We start from the raw sequence: 18,696 nt of genomic DNA, 5'->3' as shown, positions 1-18,696 counted from the left end.
AATGCATGATGAATTTTAAGTGATAACAGTTTTGAAACTATACAGTACAAAATAATGTTACATAAAATTTCATAACAAGTGATTGTATTGTTAATTTTTTAACAGAGCATACTGTATAAGATACAAACAGGATAAAACTGGCTTTCAAATTGAATGTTGAAACTTAACAGGAAATTAGGGAAATTGGTTGACAATAAAATTTAAATGATTGCGTGCAATGGTTGGATTGAAACGGATAAAGATCAAAATAAAGGAAGAAATGCATTGATAGCTATCTTCCTGGATTTGTACTGATTTCATAACGTATGGAAAAGTTATAGAAACAAAGGGATATTATCAATTCCAAGTACTGCAGTTCTAGATAATATTAATCTACAAGGTAGGCTTGAATTGATAATAAAAGGGTGCAGATAGGTACAGATAGCTATTTTTTATTAAGGAGTGGACAGCATTGGTAAGAGTGCACATATCCAAAGGAGTGGTCAATTACTGGTCAGAGTTTTACATACAAACAGATTTTAATGGTTTACTGAAGTCACTGTGTTCAATTTATTCTGTGGTTGAAAGATTCCAGAATCAAGTGATATGATGTGTTTCACAAGTGAAGTAAACCACTTCCAACCACAAATTAACAAGTACAAACAGCTAGGGTGGAATGTTAGAACACATAAAGCTTCCAGAGTTCATCGACACCTAACCACTAGCACGTCATCCTCTGTACTATCCTCATTTCTATATTTTTAAATATCTAAGCTTGGCTGAATATATATTTAAATTCAATACATCTATATGAATTAAGTATTCAGCGAAATACAAAAAAACATGCTACTGCTGTAGAAGATGGCCGTGAAATTTCAAAGGTAAAAAAAACAACCTGAACAATTTAATCGTACTACAGGTAAATTCTCAATATAAAAATCCCTGTGAACCACTGTAAGACAGAGTCAATGTCTACAGTAATAGTGATGTTTAAAATATCCATTATGGTACAAAATTCTCTTTTTCCATTTGGTAAAAAAATTATACAGACTAAATCAACATTTTCCATAGAAAATTTTTGTCTAAAAGCTAAAAATTCACTATTAATGTACATGTTGGAATGTGACACAATTATAAATTACTGCAAATGTCAAAGTCATGCATACCTTTACAACATTACATAGCATCACAAACCAAGTCATTTCATTAAAAACAGACTACTAATTCCACTGTAATGTATAATGAAATGCTATACATTACATGAAGACTGCATCAAGAATTTGAAAATTCTAATAAAACTGACCAGAACTGAGATTTTGAACTAATTTAAATTGCTAGAATTCAATACAACAAATAACAGCAAGAACCTGTATAGCATAATCATTGAACACTATTACATATTACATAAAAGCTTTAATTTTAATATTCAATTTAAGTTTCATATTTTGTTTTTTCTGATTTATTCACCCTTACCTACTTTACTTTATCAACATTTTCTTAGGTGGATATAATTGTAATTTGTAGTATCCTTTGTCCTTTAGTGATGTTTAAGGAAATCCAAATTAAGAATGACTTTGTTCGTTGATGTCTTTCGGAAATATTGATTGGCAAGTAACAGGCTTCTAGAGTAAAAATCTTCACCTAGAAAGTGGTTGTCAGATCGCTGGATTAATTTGTATTAATTTGTCCTTGTTAATGTTAAAGGATTTTTGAAACGAATTACATCTTAAAAATAAACAGAATTTCAAATTACACAACCTTGTTACCTATTAATGTTAATTGCACTGTGCTATACAGTAGCTCAGCTTAAACATTTTGATTCAAGATAAATCATTCTTAAACACATTTTGTATTTTGCATTTATTCAACAGTAGACAATGTGTGGACAGTAATAACAGTAGGTACTGTAGCAAATTCCTTTTTTATTAACCAAAAACTTTACGTTGTCAGTTTAAAAGAGTGCAGTGTACTTTCCTAATAAAAGCATTATATTCCTTTACAGTATTTAAAGAATCATTTTTTGATCTACCCGAAAACAGCCTTCATTTACAATTACATAGACCAGTGATCAGAACGCAATAGAATATTGGCGGCTCACTGGCTAAATAATATTTTACTAAACAGTATAAAGTGTGTGTATAAAAGCAGCCCCTGAGAAGTGACATACAGTTAGCATGTCAATTTTGAATTGTGTTTCCCATCAACACAAGCAATTTGACCAATCACAAGCGGCATTAGTATGACTGATCTGCTGCATGTGCATTTTGTTGTGCCCTGGAGCGAACCAAGTTTTGTGGAAATCCATAACATGAATACTGTAAATAATCATGTTTATAACAATGATTACTAAGATTCACAATATATGTAACACTTCAGGGAATTATAAAGTAAATAAATACCATCCAAGGACAGAAATTAATATGCAATTTATCAACCTTGTCATCAACTAGTTAAAACTGTCAAAGTGGGTTCCATTAAACCTGGTTTTGATGCCAACAGGGTTAAATAAGTGTACATATTAATCCAATGGTATATGTTGAAATGAATACAAATTATTCATATTATAATCTCTCAAATGATAAATACTGGCTGGGACCCTGTGAATAGATCTTGCTATACTACAATTGGGCAAGAATTCATCTGTTTTTTTAAATATTCTTTACAGGGAGTTGTTATTCAAATTCATCAAAGAGATCAGTTAAAAGTGTCCTGGCAATGCATTCTGTATTGTACAATGTACAGTAATAATTAATATAGTACAGAGTATTTGGATTAGTGAAATATGTGATCAAAATACCACAACTAGTAGGTCACAAAAATTAATGATTGTTTTTAATTGAGATCATCATCAGTCCACAAGCATCATATACAGTAGCAATTTGTAATAGTTTAATTAGGAAGGTTGAGTTTAACACAGAAGGCCTTTGGATATGTTTAATTCCCACATAAATTTAAATTGATCAAGGAAACGATGTTTTCTTTGTATCACCACCTCCATGAAGGCATCAATCTATTTACAACAAAAGAATTCCTTAAATTTAGTAACACAATTTAAACTATTTCTCCATTGTCTGATGAGTGCAGCAAAAAAGATGAAAGTCAACACGCATTATTAAAACACTCTGGCAGATATTAAAATTACCATTTGCAATCTGCAAGATTCTGCAACTTGTAAAGCATCAATGGATTTGTGTTGAAGGGAGGGAAGGTAATCCAAAATCCCCAGGTCATTGATGAATCAGTAAAATTGGTAATATCCTGTCAGTCAGTCTGATTATGCTCTACTCTTCCCAGTTTTTAAAAACAGGAAAATCGCACTTGTTTTCATACATTTCAAATGTTCAGTATTGAATCATCAAATATTACTACTTTTTAAATTTAATTGGAATTTACTTTGAAAAGGAATCGAGTAGGTAGTAGATAGGTTTTAGACAAAACAAGCATGAAATAGCTTCTTTTCAATTTTAATGTAGTTATTTTTTAGACATCCTGATACTACTTTAATCAAATGACAGATTACTGTTCATCTGGGATTCATAAATCAAATCACAAAATTCAAAATAAATATAAATTAACAATTTAAAAGATTAGAGACTGGTATTAATAAATTAATCAAATTAGGAGGAAGACTACAATACAATTGAAAAAGAAAAGTTACTTTCATTAATATCACAGAAATTTAGATAAACATAATGTCATTGACATTTATAGAAATATTGTAATACAGTTTACTGTTAAAGAACTGTATAAAGAGGCTGCAGAAAAATGTAACCAATTACTTTCATTAGTAAATAATACTGCAGCAATTTACAGAAATTTAGATACAGTAAACATAATGTCATCCATATTGTAATACAGTTTGCTGTACTAAAGAACTGTATAAAGAGGCTGCAGAAAAATGTAACCAATTACTTTCATTAGTAAATAAATATTGCAGCAATTTACATAAATATGTCAATTGGAATTAAATTGTTAGTAAACAAAAAATATGATTACCTCAGTAAATCTGTGTATAGTAGTTATCTCTGATTGGTTTAATATAGCTAATTTTGAGTATGATAATGGATCGTTGGTAGCAGCAATAAAATCCAAAATGAGTAACAATGTGTTTTGCAGTGCAAAGGCTTATCCTAGACAGTTGCGTGTGTAATAGTAATAACAGCTGATGCTTCCATTAGTATTTATTATTTCCTATTCTTTTCTGTTATTCAGAATTTGCAAAAATCATAAAGACCTTAAAAGTTTAAACAAATCAGAAAGGAATCACCACCAAACAAACGTCAGTGACAGCGTGAGGCGCCAAATAATGACAGTTAATGGGACATTATATTATCACCTAAAAATATGTACTTTTCACAGTTTGTGCATATCCTATTATTAAAACTAAGCAACAACAAAATATGATGTATTGTACAGGAATAAAGGGCGTCTGTCGGAGGGTGCACGCATTGTTGTTAAGTTCAAAGTCGTGCGGCTGGTGGAACATTGTCTACAAATCCATTTAAACACTGGAATTTTTAAGCAAATTAGGGCGCCGTCAATTAAGCATGAAGACTAAATGGCAAGAATAGAACAATGGTGTCATCCAACTGTGATGCAAGCAATAACTGTCACTTTATTGTTAGATAACTGTTTGGATATATCTTTAAATATTATAGCATATTTTAACACAAAACACCAGTCTTTTTACAACTACACAAAAAGCAATACTGTAATAAACATAAGTGTTGTACTGGTTCAGCAGCCATATGTTAGGTTCATCAACAGCCTATATTGGTAGATACTAGTAGTACTGTAGATATGCAAACCATTATTACCTATTCACTAATTGACCATGACACATATTGTTTGCATTATGAAACCTTTTTGCTTTGATTAACAAGAATACACAATTTGAATATTAATATCAGAATTATTTCAACCCCAGATTTTAAGCCCACTTAACATTAACAATGTAGAATTTAATATCATTTATTGCTTTACCATTGTATTCAGCTAATTATGCAAAATTATTATACATTTTATATAAAGGAATCAACTAAGATGATTTAGGTTACATATGTAACTCTAAATAAATAGGCAGAACACATTTATTTTGAGAATTCAACATTTTGATCGTTTTGAAGAATCTGGAGTTGCACTCGTATTATGTTATTCAGTGTGGATCTTCTGGTATAAATACATGTCAATCAAAGAAAAAATTGAACTTACCTTTTAAATTTTTTGGAGTTCAAAGGATTGAGCTTTCTCAAACGTCCTTTTCCAGGCGTTGCCGTTTTGGGGGTAGTCAAATTTAGGAACTTTTCAGTTTTCACAGGTGTGGCATTAAATCCACAGAAACTTTCATCTGCAAATTTCAAAGACGGTGAACTAAATTTGAATACAGTTTCACCATCTTGAGTTAAATCTGTTTGAAATGGAGAAACAAAATTTATGTCCGTTATTCTGTTAAATTTAATGATTGCAATGGATATTAATTTTGTAAAAATTGATTAGAAACAAAGTCACAAAAGAAAATTACAGTTGCAGTAAAAATACCAGCAGTAATACAATGATCTATTAATACTGTAGTATTAAATATGCATAAAAGATGTTTGAAAGATATCTTTTAATAATATTATGCATACAAAATATGCAGATTTTTTTAATATAAACAAAGTTTTAAAATTTAGTACAGTAATATCATATTGAGTGCAAAGCAATACGACAAGAATGAGTTACTAAACGAACCCCAAATATGACTCACACCTTTTCCTTTATGTAGGGTGCATCTGGTTAACATATCAGACAAATATCCAGGGTATATAACAGATTATTAAAATAATAATAATGGAATTGTTATTTTCCAGGATCATGGAATTTAGCCTTTACAATGGAATGTGAAATGAGCTGTGAGATTCTTTGTTATTTAAGAGAGTAACCAACAAATTGGTAAGAATTTTCTTAAAAACATAATAAAGGGAATTTTTTTTTTAAAGTGAGCAATCATATGTCCTGGTCATCAGAAACTCTTATTCTTAATAATAAATAAACCACATGATATCAGTCCATGATTTACATGGATGTAAAATGTTTTAATGTAGTTCTGTGGTTGAGTACCGGAACAATTGAATACACCTACTTCGTGTCAACAAACGCTAAAAAAACCCGCATGGCGGCTGAATGAACAAACTAATTAACAATAATATTATTACAAATTAAAGAAACTTAATCAACCCTAAGTTGAGATGAGAACTACTTGGATTGAATGGCTCTTTTGTGTTCTGAAGCATTCCTGTTAGCCTATGTCATTCATATACCCAGGTATTGAGTGTGTACATTTGGCAATTGGCATAGTTCTGGTGGTGGGAGGTCATTGAACAAGGTCTAGCTGCAAATTTTAAAAACAATAATTGGATGGCATTTTTCTCAATTTCTGGGTAAAATGTTTTTTTTTTTAGATGTATTACATAAATATTTTACATTGTATGAATGAGGATATTTTGATAGTTAAGAGTTTGTTGTGAACATCTTAATACTGTACAGTATCTTTGTTAATATTATCTATATGAATCCTAAAATAGGTGATTGGTTGAACTTCATATTTCAAAGTTACATCATACTTTCCATAAACAAATAGCAGAATTAAAATATTTAATTATAAACAATGATGGGTTAAATTTATACAGTACAGTATGGTTTAAAAACCGCAAGTAATAATATACATATAAACATCCCTATTGTCTAAAAATAAACATTGTAATTAGCAAAATAAATGGGTGACTGGAATTACAGGAAACCAGAAAGAAAAGGAACAAATCTAATTTAAGAAAGTAACTTAAAACAGGAAGCACTGGTTAGATTTTTAAAGTTGAATTTTTTTAGTTAATACTTGGTGTATATATGTAGGAATTTCTACAAAGAATGAAAGAATTTTTTAGTTATGAATTAATGAATCTATGTTTTAAAAATGTACAAAGATCATATGTTTTGTTCAGCTAATTTCTCTAGAAGAATCTTAAACTGCCACAAAATTCAGCAATTCTGAAAAACGACTACTGAACAATGTGCTTTGTTTTGCCATAGAGATTGCAGACAAATTATTTATTACCTCTTTTTAAGCTAGTAGTACTGTAAGTCATTACTTAATCTGAGAGAGTGTCCTATGAACCAAACTTAAATCCAATCCATCCTGATACATAATCTGTAACATTTGAACCACATTATCACTGATTACAAACACATTCTGTGCTAAATTCAACAACCTTCTAACCAACTGGAAGATCTCATGATTCATAAAAGCCAGACACAACTTTCATTTTCCTCTTTTAGGGTGAATGAGCAAAACATGATAAATAAGTTCATCGAGTTTACCAAAAAAAAGAAAAATGTTTATTAACACAATTAATTAATTTATCACACAAAGATGAAAATTTACGTTTTTAATTCTAATGAATACCAGTAATTCTAAATACAGTAGTGAAAATAAATCTCAAAAGAATATTTATTATTAACTAGCATTAAATAAAAAAGCTTTAAAAAGTAGTGAAAAGAAAGTGGCGAATCAAACAAATTAAGCAGATGAAACCTTACCTGTTGTGAAATTATATATTATCCTTATAATTCAAATGATAGTAACAAATTGATTTAGAAGAATTATAATCCAATTGATGTTCAGTTATATATCTCCTTGTATGTATTAACCAACTGAAACTCAAATCTCAAATGATAGTAGGGTATAAGATCTCATTTCAGCAAACTACAGATAAGCAACCATTGGCAGTTACAGATTGGACTGTTCCATTACAATGTGGGGTTGCTATATTAAGTACAGTATGGTAGAGAGCATGGAGGTAATGGTAGTCTGTATTAGTAATCAACATAAAACTGCTGGAATGAAACATCATTTGAGATTTTAGTTTCAATTCGTTAATACAAGGAGACATCAATCAGACTATAATTCTTCTGGTATAAAGTGGTTTTCTCCAAGTTGTAACAGAATAGAAAACCATTTCAAAACCAAATACTATTGGTTGGTTCGTTGATGGAATAAAATTATAACCAAACATCAGTAATAAACCATCATCTAAAATCTGTTTAGGCGTTCTCACCACTTCCTATTCACATTCAGACATATTGACGTCACCACAACATTTGATCATCCACAATAGAATTAACCCAGTACCCTACTCTCTCTTCACACCTGTACTACTGTTCATTGTTTTCATATGCAATTTTATTTAAACTTTTAATTTAAAATCTAAAAAAAAGTATACAATGGAAATAAGTTTGCCGTCTCGGTACTTTTTTGTGTATTTATCCTATTGATTTTATATCAGAATAAAGAAATAAAAAATACTTCAAAAAATTATAAGATGAAATTACTAGTACTACATAAAATGAAATTACTTTAATAAATATATTTATTTGGAATGTAATGTTTAATATTAAATTAAACCTCAATAATGTAACTAAAGTTTTTAAATAAGAAGTGAAGACATTCATAGAGGTGCCTAACTCTCTTCAACATTTTATATTTATTTATGCTCAATAAATTAAAATGTCTCTTTTCAAGCAAATGAACCAAAAAAGGAAATTTGAAATCCCTAATTAACACCCTTGGGGTCTACTTAGACATCTCATACAGTACCATCTGTTGTACTGCCTGTAGATGTTTAGATAAGTTCAGTTCTAAAATCTTCATTGGTGGTGATACTCAAATAAACAGACATTACTGTTGCTGTAACCCCACATTCTGTTTTCCCAAGACATTGGTGGGTTAATGCTACTTAGATATAATTGCTCTTTATTTAAATAGCATAAAAAAGGCATAATTGAAGGATCTATAGTCACTTAATACTAACTCCCAAACAATAAGCCAATGTATACTCCATATATTTTGTTTATTTAGAACATAATTTAATATCAGACAGAGAAAAATTGTTATTTTTTTATCACATATTTATATCAGAAAATGAAACTTTGTGTCTGTGTTTGTACGATTTAAAAGATTAAAACAAAAGCCTTCTTTTTTAAGATTTATGTCTTTAGTAGTGACGGTATGATAAATTATTTCCGGACAAAGGATGAAATAGACCACAAATCAACAAACAAATAAATGTATCATTTCTTTACTGACAGTAACAGATTTATGTATCACTCTTGTAACAAAAATGCAATGTATTCCCAACTTGTAGTAGTATTGAAAATGGCTAATAAAAGAATGACGACAAATTTAATATCCTCCTCCAAACAGTATTACATTTTGACAATGTCAACGATTCTTAAATACTGTATATTAGAAATGCTAACTTCTCATATAGTACAAAATGGGTTCAAAATGTTCTTGAAAACTAGTGGAAAAGTTGAGTCAGATATTTTATACCATTTCCAATAAAGCTTTTTCAAGGTTCTTAAAAAAAAAATTAACTGGAAGTTGATGATTAATAAAGTGTAAAAGTAAACTAACAAATGAATGTCTATCCACATGTAAAAATAAACAAGGTATATGAAAGAGTTTGCAAACCCCAAGGCCAATTTGAGTTTCACTGGTTTGTATCTTACCAAATTACATGTTTCCTCCAATAGGAGTATATTAATTGTTTTGATATATTTACATTGTTATATAAATATCCAATCAATGTTAAATGAACTTTGTGTGGGCTTCCTTCCTCTTATTTCACTCTTTGGCTAAAGTTGTCTTCCTTTAATAATTCATTTCATATTGAATCAATTAGAAACTTTTACAACAAATTGTAGGATGTATTTTTGAAATAGATATTATATTACCTTACCCATAAAAAACCTATTTTACTAATGTTATTACAGTCAGTATAAAATAAATCATTATTTCCTTCCTTGGGATAGGCTTATGAACATGTTTCAAAAGCACATTAAACTTAAGTTGAGTGATCCATAATACATTGCTAACATAAATATGTTTAAAGATGTATTGTCCCTTTGACGAATTCCAAAAAAAATAAAAAATAAAAGATTTCGAAAATAGGTGGGTTATTTTGAAGTATCATAATAGTTATTAACTTTCACCAAAAATTAGTTGAAAAAAAAATAATTCAACTGAAATACAGACGTTTTTGTTTTCAATCAAAACATATCCCATAATGCAATGCACTTGTTTGGCTACTCTGTATGCATATCATAAAACTTCCTCGCGATCTGTGTGAAAACACCTTCTCAACCAGGACGAGTTGTAAACAATCCTAATTAGCATATGCATAATGCATACTGGTGGTTTGAAATCTTTGTTTACTTTCGCTCGTGACGATTTTCCAGACAAAATTTAATCAAACTAATTTACCTGTTAATTATGTAAACGTGTTGTTTTTGGCTCGAATTTTCAGCTTAAAGTGAATAACTTTATTACTTTGATATGGCCAATTTAAATTTATAATATTTTGACCTTCATTTTTTGTGTTTCAAGGGACAATACATCTTTAAAAAAAGCTAAACCCTATATTATTAAATAAATTCATCTGGTTCCAAATATTATAAAGTGGAAAATTATTCCAAACAGTAGTTTGAATGAAAAAGTTGACAGTCAACGAAAAGTCAACTAAGGTATTTACCATTTTTTTTGGTTCAATAAAAAGTAAAACCTTATATATTGTTGTTGTTACCATTTAATCTTCTTAAACTTATTATAATAACCTTCAAAAGTTAGTTATACCTTATATAATATCAAAAACTTAATTGAAGAGCTGATGGTAAATTTAGTACTGTTCTTAGCTCACTACATTTCTAAAATAAAACTCTTCTTTAATTTAATATCTGTAGTTTTTGTACCGCTTGATATGTTAAAAATGACAGGTGATTAAATAGGAAATGAATGTATTTTATAATTCAATTATATTATGATTAATAATCACAGTAAATAAATTTGAGACGACATCAAGAAACCCAACCCCGTCATCTTAACTTTTAATTAAATTTAAAGTAAACGGAAAATTCAATTAAAACTTCAATTACATTTCCCACACCTAATGAGGTGGCTAATTGAGTGAATCCTCTATAAACAACACCTATAGGCAGGCTATTCTTATATCAGTAATTATTGTAAATTACAATAATTAACAAGTATAGTAAAAGTACAATGTGGATTTTATCAAATTAGTTAGAAACAATGTACGTTATTATATTTTTTTTGTCTAAATTAACACAAGATACATAATGAATTGTAGAAATTAACTTTCAAAATATTGTCAGTTAAGATGAGAACGCTATTTTATTTAAGAACTGAAGGGTCAATTACCAAGCATCCCAAGTAAGTATGCAATGAAGACAGATTCAAATAAAATATAAAATTTAATTTCCTTCAGTCTGGTTTCAAATAGGGGTTCAACTATTTATAGTAAAGATTCCCTTTTAAAAATGATCAGAATTTACATGTGTGTGGTGGTAGACTAAAGTCAAGGATAACATAACCTGTCCTGACAACTATTTAATTCTTAAGGTCAATGTCAAATTCTGACAAAATTGCTGATACATCAATTAATACTATAAACAAGGAGACCTATTAATTGACTGAAAGTTGGAATGAAAAACAACATTTTTGGTAGTAAATAGGAAAATCATCATTTGAATACAGACTTTACTACTATGATTGAAAAATCAACATACATCTGAGTACAGTTTCAAGTTTGGACTTGAGTAAATTATCAGACATTTGAGTACAGTCTCTCAAGTATAGGTACTATGAAGAATTTAAGTTTGTCTTTATCATTAGGGAAATCACTAAAATAATACTGTATGCAAGAAAGCCAACATTAGTTAATTGCATTATTCATTTTACACTCTGTGTATCAAATCAATGTTCTGAGTTGATCCAATTCCATTTTTTTTAGTATTGAAACTAGACTTGGGTCGTGTTCGTACGGTGGTTAAAATAAGCGCTTAATTTCACCCATGCCTCGGGTTATAAATTGAGCGTTGTTCGTACTTGAAATATTTAACCGCTTAAATGCTTAATCGACGAATCACAAACCGGAAATTACGTTTTAAGGTCAGTTGTCTTTACAACCTACGACCCCATTTTCGCACGCTAGTTTCGTGTTGTATATTTTTTACTCGCGATCTTTCTTTACAATAACAATTACTTGCTACCTTTTACACTGCTTATCCTTGCGACAAACCTTATGCCTCTTAACGCCGATAATCCTGCCGAAATATGCCTTCTCCTGACGACCATTATTTTACTCATTGACGAAGAATTTGAGCCCAATGTTACACGACGGAAACACCACCGACCAGCGGCTCCCCGACCAGCTAGGCCTACTAAGCGGTCTACACCAACAAGGACAGCACCAGCTGACGATCGCTCTCGAAGCGTGTATGGAAGAGCTTCGTAGGAGAAATGACGGGCCTAGGCAGGGTAGGCCGAGTATAATTGGATTATCGCTGAAATAACCTGCAAGTTTGGTGAACATTTTACCTCGAATTTTTTGTAGCCTGAGGCAAAAGTTAATTGGATCACGCGAACGGAAATCGGGAATAAGCTGGTATTTTCAACCCCTACGAACAGGCCCTTGGTTATCAAAACTCTGCTGTACTTCATCATATCATTGACCAATGGTCAAGTAAATGACCATGAACAGACTACAATTAAATGATCCTCATCCTGCATTAATGGGATAGCCTGATGTTATAAAGAACATCTGTATTTGATTCTAACATTAACAAGCATCTGTATTTGATTTGTCCTAGTCTCAATAGTAACTTAATTATACACGTAATGTACTACCTGTGAATATGTTAACATAATAATAGGGTAAATAATGAAATAGAACTTAATGACAATACATTAACTCAATAATAATTAATTCAATACATAATTGTAATATTCCTATATGCATGCATTTACTGTAGTTAATGCTAGTATAGTGTTAGTAGTTAATCATTGTTAGTAGCTTTAATTAATTGTACACAGAGAGCTTTTTCTCTTTCTATAAGATCGTAATTAATATTATCTGAATGGACACTATACTTTTATTACAACAAACCATTCAATGTTTTCTGAGTATTTGAGGTTTCCTGGATTTAAACAGAGACAGAAGTATCAAGTCTAACCGCTTTATAGCAACATAACTGATTTATAAGTATCAAGGGATTTTAACAAATATTGCTGATTTTATTGAATATTTACACTGAATCCTAGCCCCTTTATTCACATTTAATTGATTTGCAAGAATAATGGGTCCATAGTGTATTTGATAGGGTCATTGAATATGTTATAAAATAGTGCTGAAAAGAGTTCAACTATTTTTTTATCCCCTTTTTTTCATATGAAAGTAAAAACTGCTTAATTAAGCTTTAAAAAGGCAAAGTAGTGATTACTGATTAACCCATATTTAGTTAGTATTAAAATACACCAAGATTAATCTCCTAAGTCAGCAGGCTTCACAAACTTATCTTTCCAAGTGATTACTCAAAGAATCAACAAAACCCAAGATTAACCATTGTGTTTTCTTGATTCTGGTTTATACTAATAGTTATAAGTACAGTATTTTTGTTGAAGGCTTTATATAATGCCTATGTTATTATACTGTTATTATAATAACTATTGTTACCAACAATGAATTTACCAAAAGAAAAATTCCAAAAACAAGTTTTAGTTGTATTTGTACCGTTCAAAGAAACCCATTTGTCGCCACTAAACTAACTTACAAAGAACTTTTCTACTAAAGACTAGTCTGTATAACTTGTTGGAACAGTTTGTATGTAAGGTAGTATCATATTTGATTATAGGGCTTCATTCTCTCAGTATATTTCTTATTTTTCGAAAGCTCTCCATTTTTCATGCTGCAAAAAATGAGAGGAACTGAATCACAAATTCCTACAGGAACATAGAATTGAGGTAGAGTTGACAATTAATTAATAAGAAACAAAACAAGCCTCTCTCCCTTAAAGATCACTAAGGGTATAAGAGATTAAAGAAGGAATAGTTTGTACGAAACCTTGATAATGTATGGCATCACAGATTAAAGACAGAATGTAAAAAACATAGGAAATAACCTACAGTATTGCTAATGTATGGCTAGTAAGATACATTTTATCAAGCATACAAAGCGTTTTTCACACATTTTTATTTCATGAATCATACACATCCAACAGCAAGTCACCAATTATGGGATGTACAGAAATGCTTATAAACTATATATAATTTTAATATTATAAAATCTCATTTAAGTTGAGGCTTTAGGGAGTAGAAACCATGGCACTACACTATGTCAGGATTGAACCCTGGAACCATGTTAGGGATTGAACCCTGGACCTTGGGATTGAAAGGGAAGCATCTCATTTACACAGTAGTAGTAAAATACATAATTAGTAGTAGTAACCTAACTGGATGGAAGAGGTGGATAGTAAATGAATGCTCTTTATTGTGTTGGATTAACATGTCTACTATATGTAATTTTGATACAAGTTTACTCAAACAAAATACTGTAATAGCTGAGATCTATTCTCTATGCATTATTGAATTTGATTGTTACTACCATGGTTTATGATTTAACCATCAACATTCAATGACTCCTTTAGACAAGACCACATATGTTAAAGAGAAATCAGGCAGGTGTAGGTCTAGACCAGAATTATACTTCCTTCAAAGACAAGATTCTGTGGTGTAGGTCTAGATACCTCCTTGATCAGTTGAGGAAAGATTCTGTGGTGTAATTTAATGTATGGATTTATGATAGGAATCATAGAATTGTTTTATTATTAATTATCTTGTCTGACATGATGAGACTGTATGAGTGGTCTGTAATTAATGGTGATGCAATCAAACACAATCTAGCTAGCCCTTAATGATACTGATAGATAAAACATACGACAACCATCATCTAGAAACACATTAATACAGTATATTCTAATGCATAATGATAAATAAAACATACATGAATGACCTGATTATGTAAACCTAAAATTAACATACAATCAACAGCTAATAAATATAAACATCTTCATTTGGTAGACCAAATAAATAAAGTAAATAACTGTACATAATAGTGGTTTTTGTGAGTTGAACAATGATTCAATAGAGGATACATTGAAGACGCCAATAAATAAGTAGTTTAAGATTATGTACTTTCACTTTTTTGATCTAATTATCCTTAATTAACAGCGGGTGTGCTCATAAAATATTGACCCCATCCAAAAGGTAAGCATGCTTCCTGACCTATTAATGTGAATTTACCACCTTATTGCTTTACCATTCAAATAATCAACTTTAAAATTCATTTATTAACATTTTTTACCGACAAGAAGAAACTCATTTCTTTCAAAGTATCAGAAATTTTCACAAAATCTGGTTTTAATAAAGTTACAAATTATATAATTAATGTGTGACGACTGGCATTTATTAGAAATTACATAAACACAGCAATTTCAATTGGTAACCATTTGTTAAGAAACCTATGTTAAATTTCTTTCACATTAGATGAATAATATTACTTTAATGAGTAGAGGTGAATGACCTTTGATTGCAAACCTAATAAACCACATAATATACCCATAAAAACAATGAAGTGATGATAAAATCAGCATATTGAACAGATATTCCTCATGATTAATTGAGATTAAACTAACAGTAACTACTCTGATAAGTTTGGTTAAATACAATCCAGTAAGATTTATTGGGTGTCTGTTTTGCATAACTGATGGTATGAATAAGGCATTGTTTTGTTTCATTCTCAATCTCTGTGCTTCTTGCCGACATCATGGGAAGATTCTTCATGCCTATAGAAGTTAACTATCCACATCCAAGTGTGGCAGCCGGCTTAAGATCAAAGTGAACACTTTGCAAGTCAGTTACAAGCTAACTTCATGGTAAATGAAAGTTTATAGCTCTTTGTTACAATATCCTTAATAAATAACATGTTGTATGTAGGTAGACATGGATCTGAACCATGTATATATCACTTCTACTTGGATGATGAGAATGAAAAAAAATTAATAAAACAAATCAATATATGAATTTTGGATTATTATTATTATACACAGTATCTCGATAACAATAAATTATAGTGATTTATTAATTGTTTAGTGGTTAATCAAAAGGCCTAAATAATAATATTGTAATCATATTGTGGTATACCAATTAATTAGTTTATTATTTATTTATCATAGGGGAAGAATTACCCTCTTCCCTGATTATACTATAGTAAAAAAAAAAACTTTTTGGAATTTAAAGTATCAAAAGATAACGGTTTATTCATTTTCAATTCAAGTCAATGAAAATATCCATTTGGCAGATGTAAAAACAGCCTGTTGTTACTATTTTGACCTGCACAAATGCCAAGCCTGGAGCAGTATTTAAGAATGTAGTAATCTTGTATTTTATAGCGAAAGCTATTTTTTGGCTCCTTTTCACACATACATATTGTATTGTACTATTTATGTATGATGATGATGTGAATAAAGTTGGTGTATCAATACACTCTGAATCTAGTCATTTTCCTTTTATACCATAGGCAACATTCACTGTGTTGAATATTAACATGAAACCTGTGAGTGACACATGGGATATAAGTTTAGTTAACCAATTCAACTTTGTTTCCTTCCACAACTTCTTGCTACTCTCCTATGGGATAACTAGGTCATTGTTTCTAAAGCTCTGTCTACACAGTCTATCAAATTTTATGTGACAAAAAATGTGATATGCCCAAATATGAAAAGGATATGCCCAAATATGGTAGTGCTATGACATCATTATGTCCATATATGAGCACATCACAAAGTTTGATAGTGTAGACAGAGCATTATAAATGCATTTAATCTAAGGCTTGGCTAGTTTGCAATAGGGAATTCCGTAATTAAACCCTATACTCCAAACACTTTAAAATATACTTTTAAATAACAGTCAATGAAAATTTATAATTACTTTATCTTATTTTAGTGGACTTAAAAAAAGATGCATTGTCCCTCCTTTGACTAATTAAAAAAAATCCCAATTAGCATCATGCATAATGCATACTAATGGTTTGAAATCTTTGTTTACTTTCACTCGTGACGATTTTCCAGACGAAATGTTATCAAATTAATTTATCTGTTAATTACGTAAACTTGTTGTTTTTGGCTCGAATTTTCGACTTAAAGTGAATAACTTTAATATTACTTTGATATGGCCAATTTAAATTTAGAATATTTGTTTTTTCAGTTTTTGTGTTTCAAGGGACAATACATCTTTAAGGGTCTTGAACTCAAAGATGGTAAGCTCATTTGCTAGACAGACTGCGAAGCATACGGTACTCAACGAAAGAGTAGATTATAGACTTCCTGTGGCATAAAGACCCCTGAAGAAGAAAGTCATTTTTACTCTAAAAGATATAGTCTTCAACACATGATTAACGGTGAATTTACTCAAGCTCTCTACACCTGCGCAAATGTGCTATTAAGTTTTATTGACTTTAATCCCATGTTCTTAAGTAGATTTACATATTTAAGATTCACTCATAAAGTCATACAGTACGATACTTAAGTTTCTATTAAGATGACACAACATCCAAATAGAAAACAACATTATTAATTCTGAAAATGTTTTCAAATGCCTGTACAACTTTGATGACATTCAACAAACATAGCTATTGTATAGTCTATTCATGAGTGTATATGTGGACACCGTGTGAAACAGTTCAACATTCTCTGTAGAGGAACTGACTCAAATGCTGCAATAAATAGTAACATTTTGTAAAATGATTATTATTGACTTGATAAGGATAACAGAGAATGTTGCTACTGTATTGCAAGATAAATTAAATACTGTAAGGCCCTGTTTCTGCTGCCAAGAAAATACCGTATTTTATACGGTATTTTTTGAATACCGTATATATACCGTATTTTTTTGGCAGCAGAAACTGCGCTCATAAAAAAATATTGTATTTTGTATACCGTATTTTTCCCACAAAATTTGTGGATAAAATACGGCATTTACAAATTTATACCGTATTTTTTGTACCCTTTTCTGCTGCCAATAAAAAATACCGTATTTTTTTTAACCTGCGACATGAGGTCAACATCGTGTTTTTATTTTCTGTCGCTGTCAGCTGTTTTACACACGTGTATAGATATATTTGGCAAAAATGTGGAGCAAAGACGTCACAGTATTTACTATTTAAATCTGTGTGGGGAAGCAGGGGTGGGGAAGGAGGGGGTGAGCTAAAATGTCCGGCAAACTAAAAGGTAATAAAAGGGACAACCACATTTATAAAGACATTTCTAAAAAAGTAAAGCAGGAGTACGGAAAAGACTTGTCTCCAAAGCAAGGAAATTCAAAGCTGAAGAGCCTGCGAAAGCAGTACAACATTGCAAAAGACAATAACTCGGGGAGGCAACGAATTACTTGTCCCCATTACGATGTTTTCTGTGCTCTCACAACATCTCTATCACTAGGGCTAGGCTTTGAACTTAAACTTCCTTTATTACGACTTTAATAAAGGAATAATAAATGATTGGAAATTTGGGTAAAAAGGATGAAATTTAACACGACCACCCAAGAAGTATTGTTAGCAGAAACGGGGTACTAAAAAATACGGTATAAAAAATACCGTATTTTATAACGTATTTTGAGCAGTTGCAGCAGAAACAGGCCCTAAGACAGTTTATTCAAATAATAAATATTATATTCAGACAAAAAGAGACAAGATTATCATTATCTGTTCTATATAAAGTGAAAGTATATTTTGCCAAGGCTATCTCACCAACCAATATATTGTTTACAAATATGAT

The 18,696-nt window shown here is 30.4% G+C and overlaps 1 protein-coding gene across 1 annotated transcript in view; it reads right to left on the bottom strand.

Moving 5' to 3' along the window:
* Positions 1–18,696, bottom strand: part of LOC140061188 (uncharacterized) — a 41,011-nt gene that overhangs the window by 19,531 nt on the left and 2,784 nt on the right. Inside the window, exon 2 of the mRNA XM_072107679.1 lies at positions 5,191–5,386. Coding sequence (XP_071963780.1) covers positions 5,191–5,386 — 196 coding nt within the window. The remainder of the gene's footprint in view (positions 1–5,190; positions 5,387–18,696) is intronic.

This window comes from Antedon mediterranea, chromosome 10 (genome assembly GCF_964355755.1).
Source record: "Antedon mediterranea chromosome 10, ecAntMedi1.1, whole genome shotgun sequence".
Lineage (NCBI taxonomy): Eukaryota > Metazoa > Echinodermata > Crinoidea > Comatulida > Antedonidae > Antedon > Antedon mediterranea.
The sequence above is the reverse complement of the archived record's forward strand: the minus strand, read 5'-3'. Positions and strand labels throughout refer to the sequence as shown.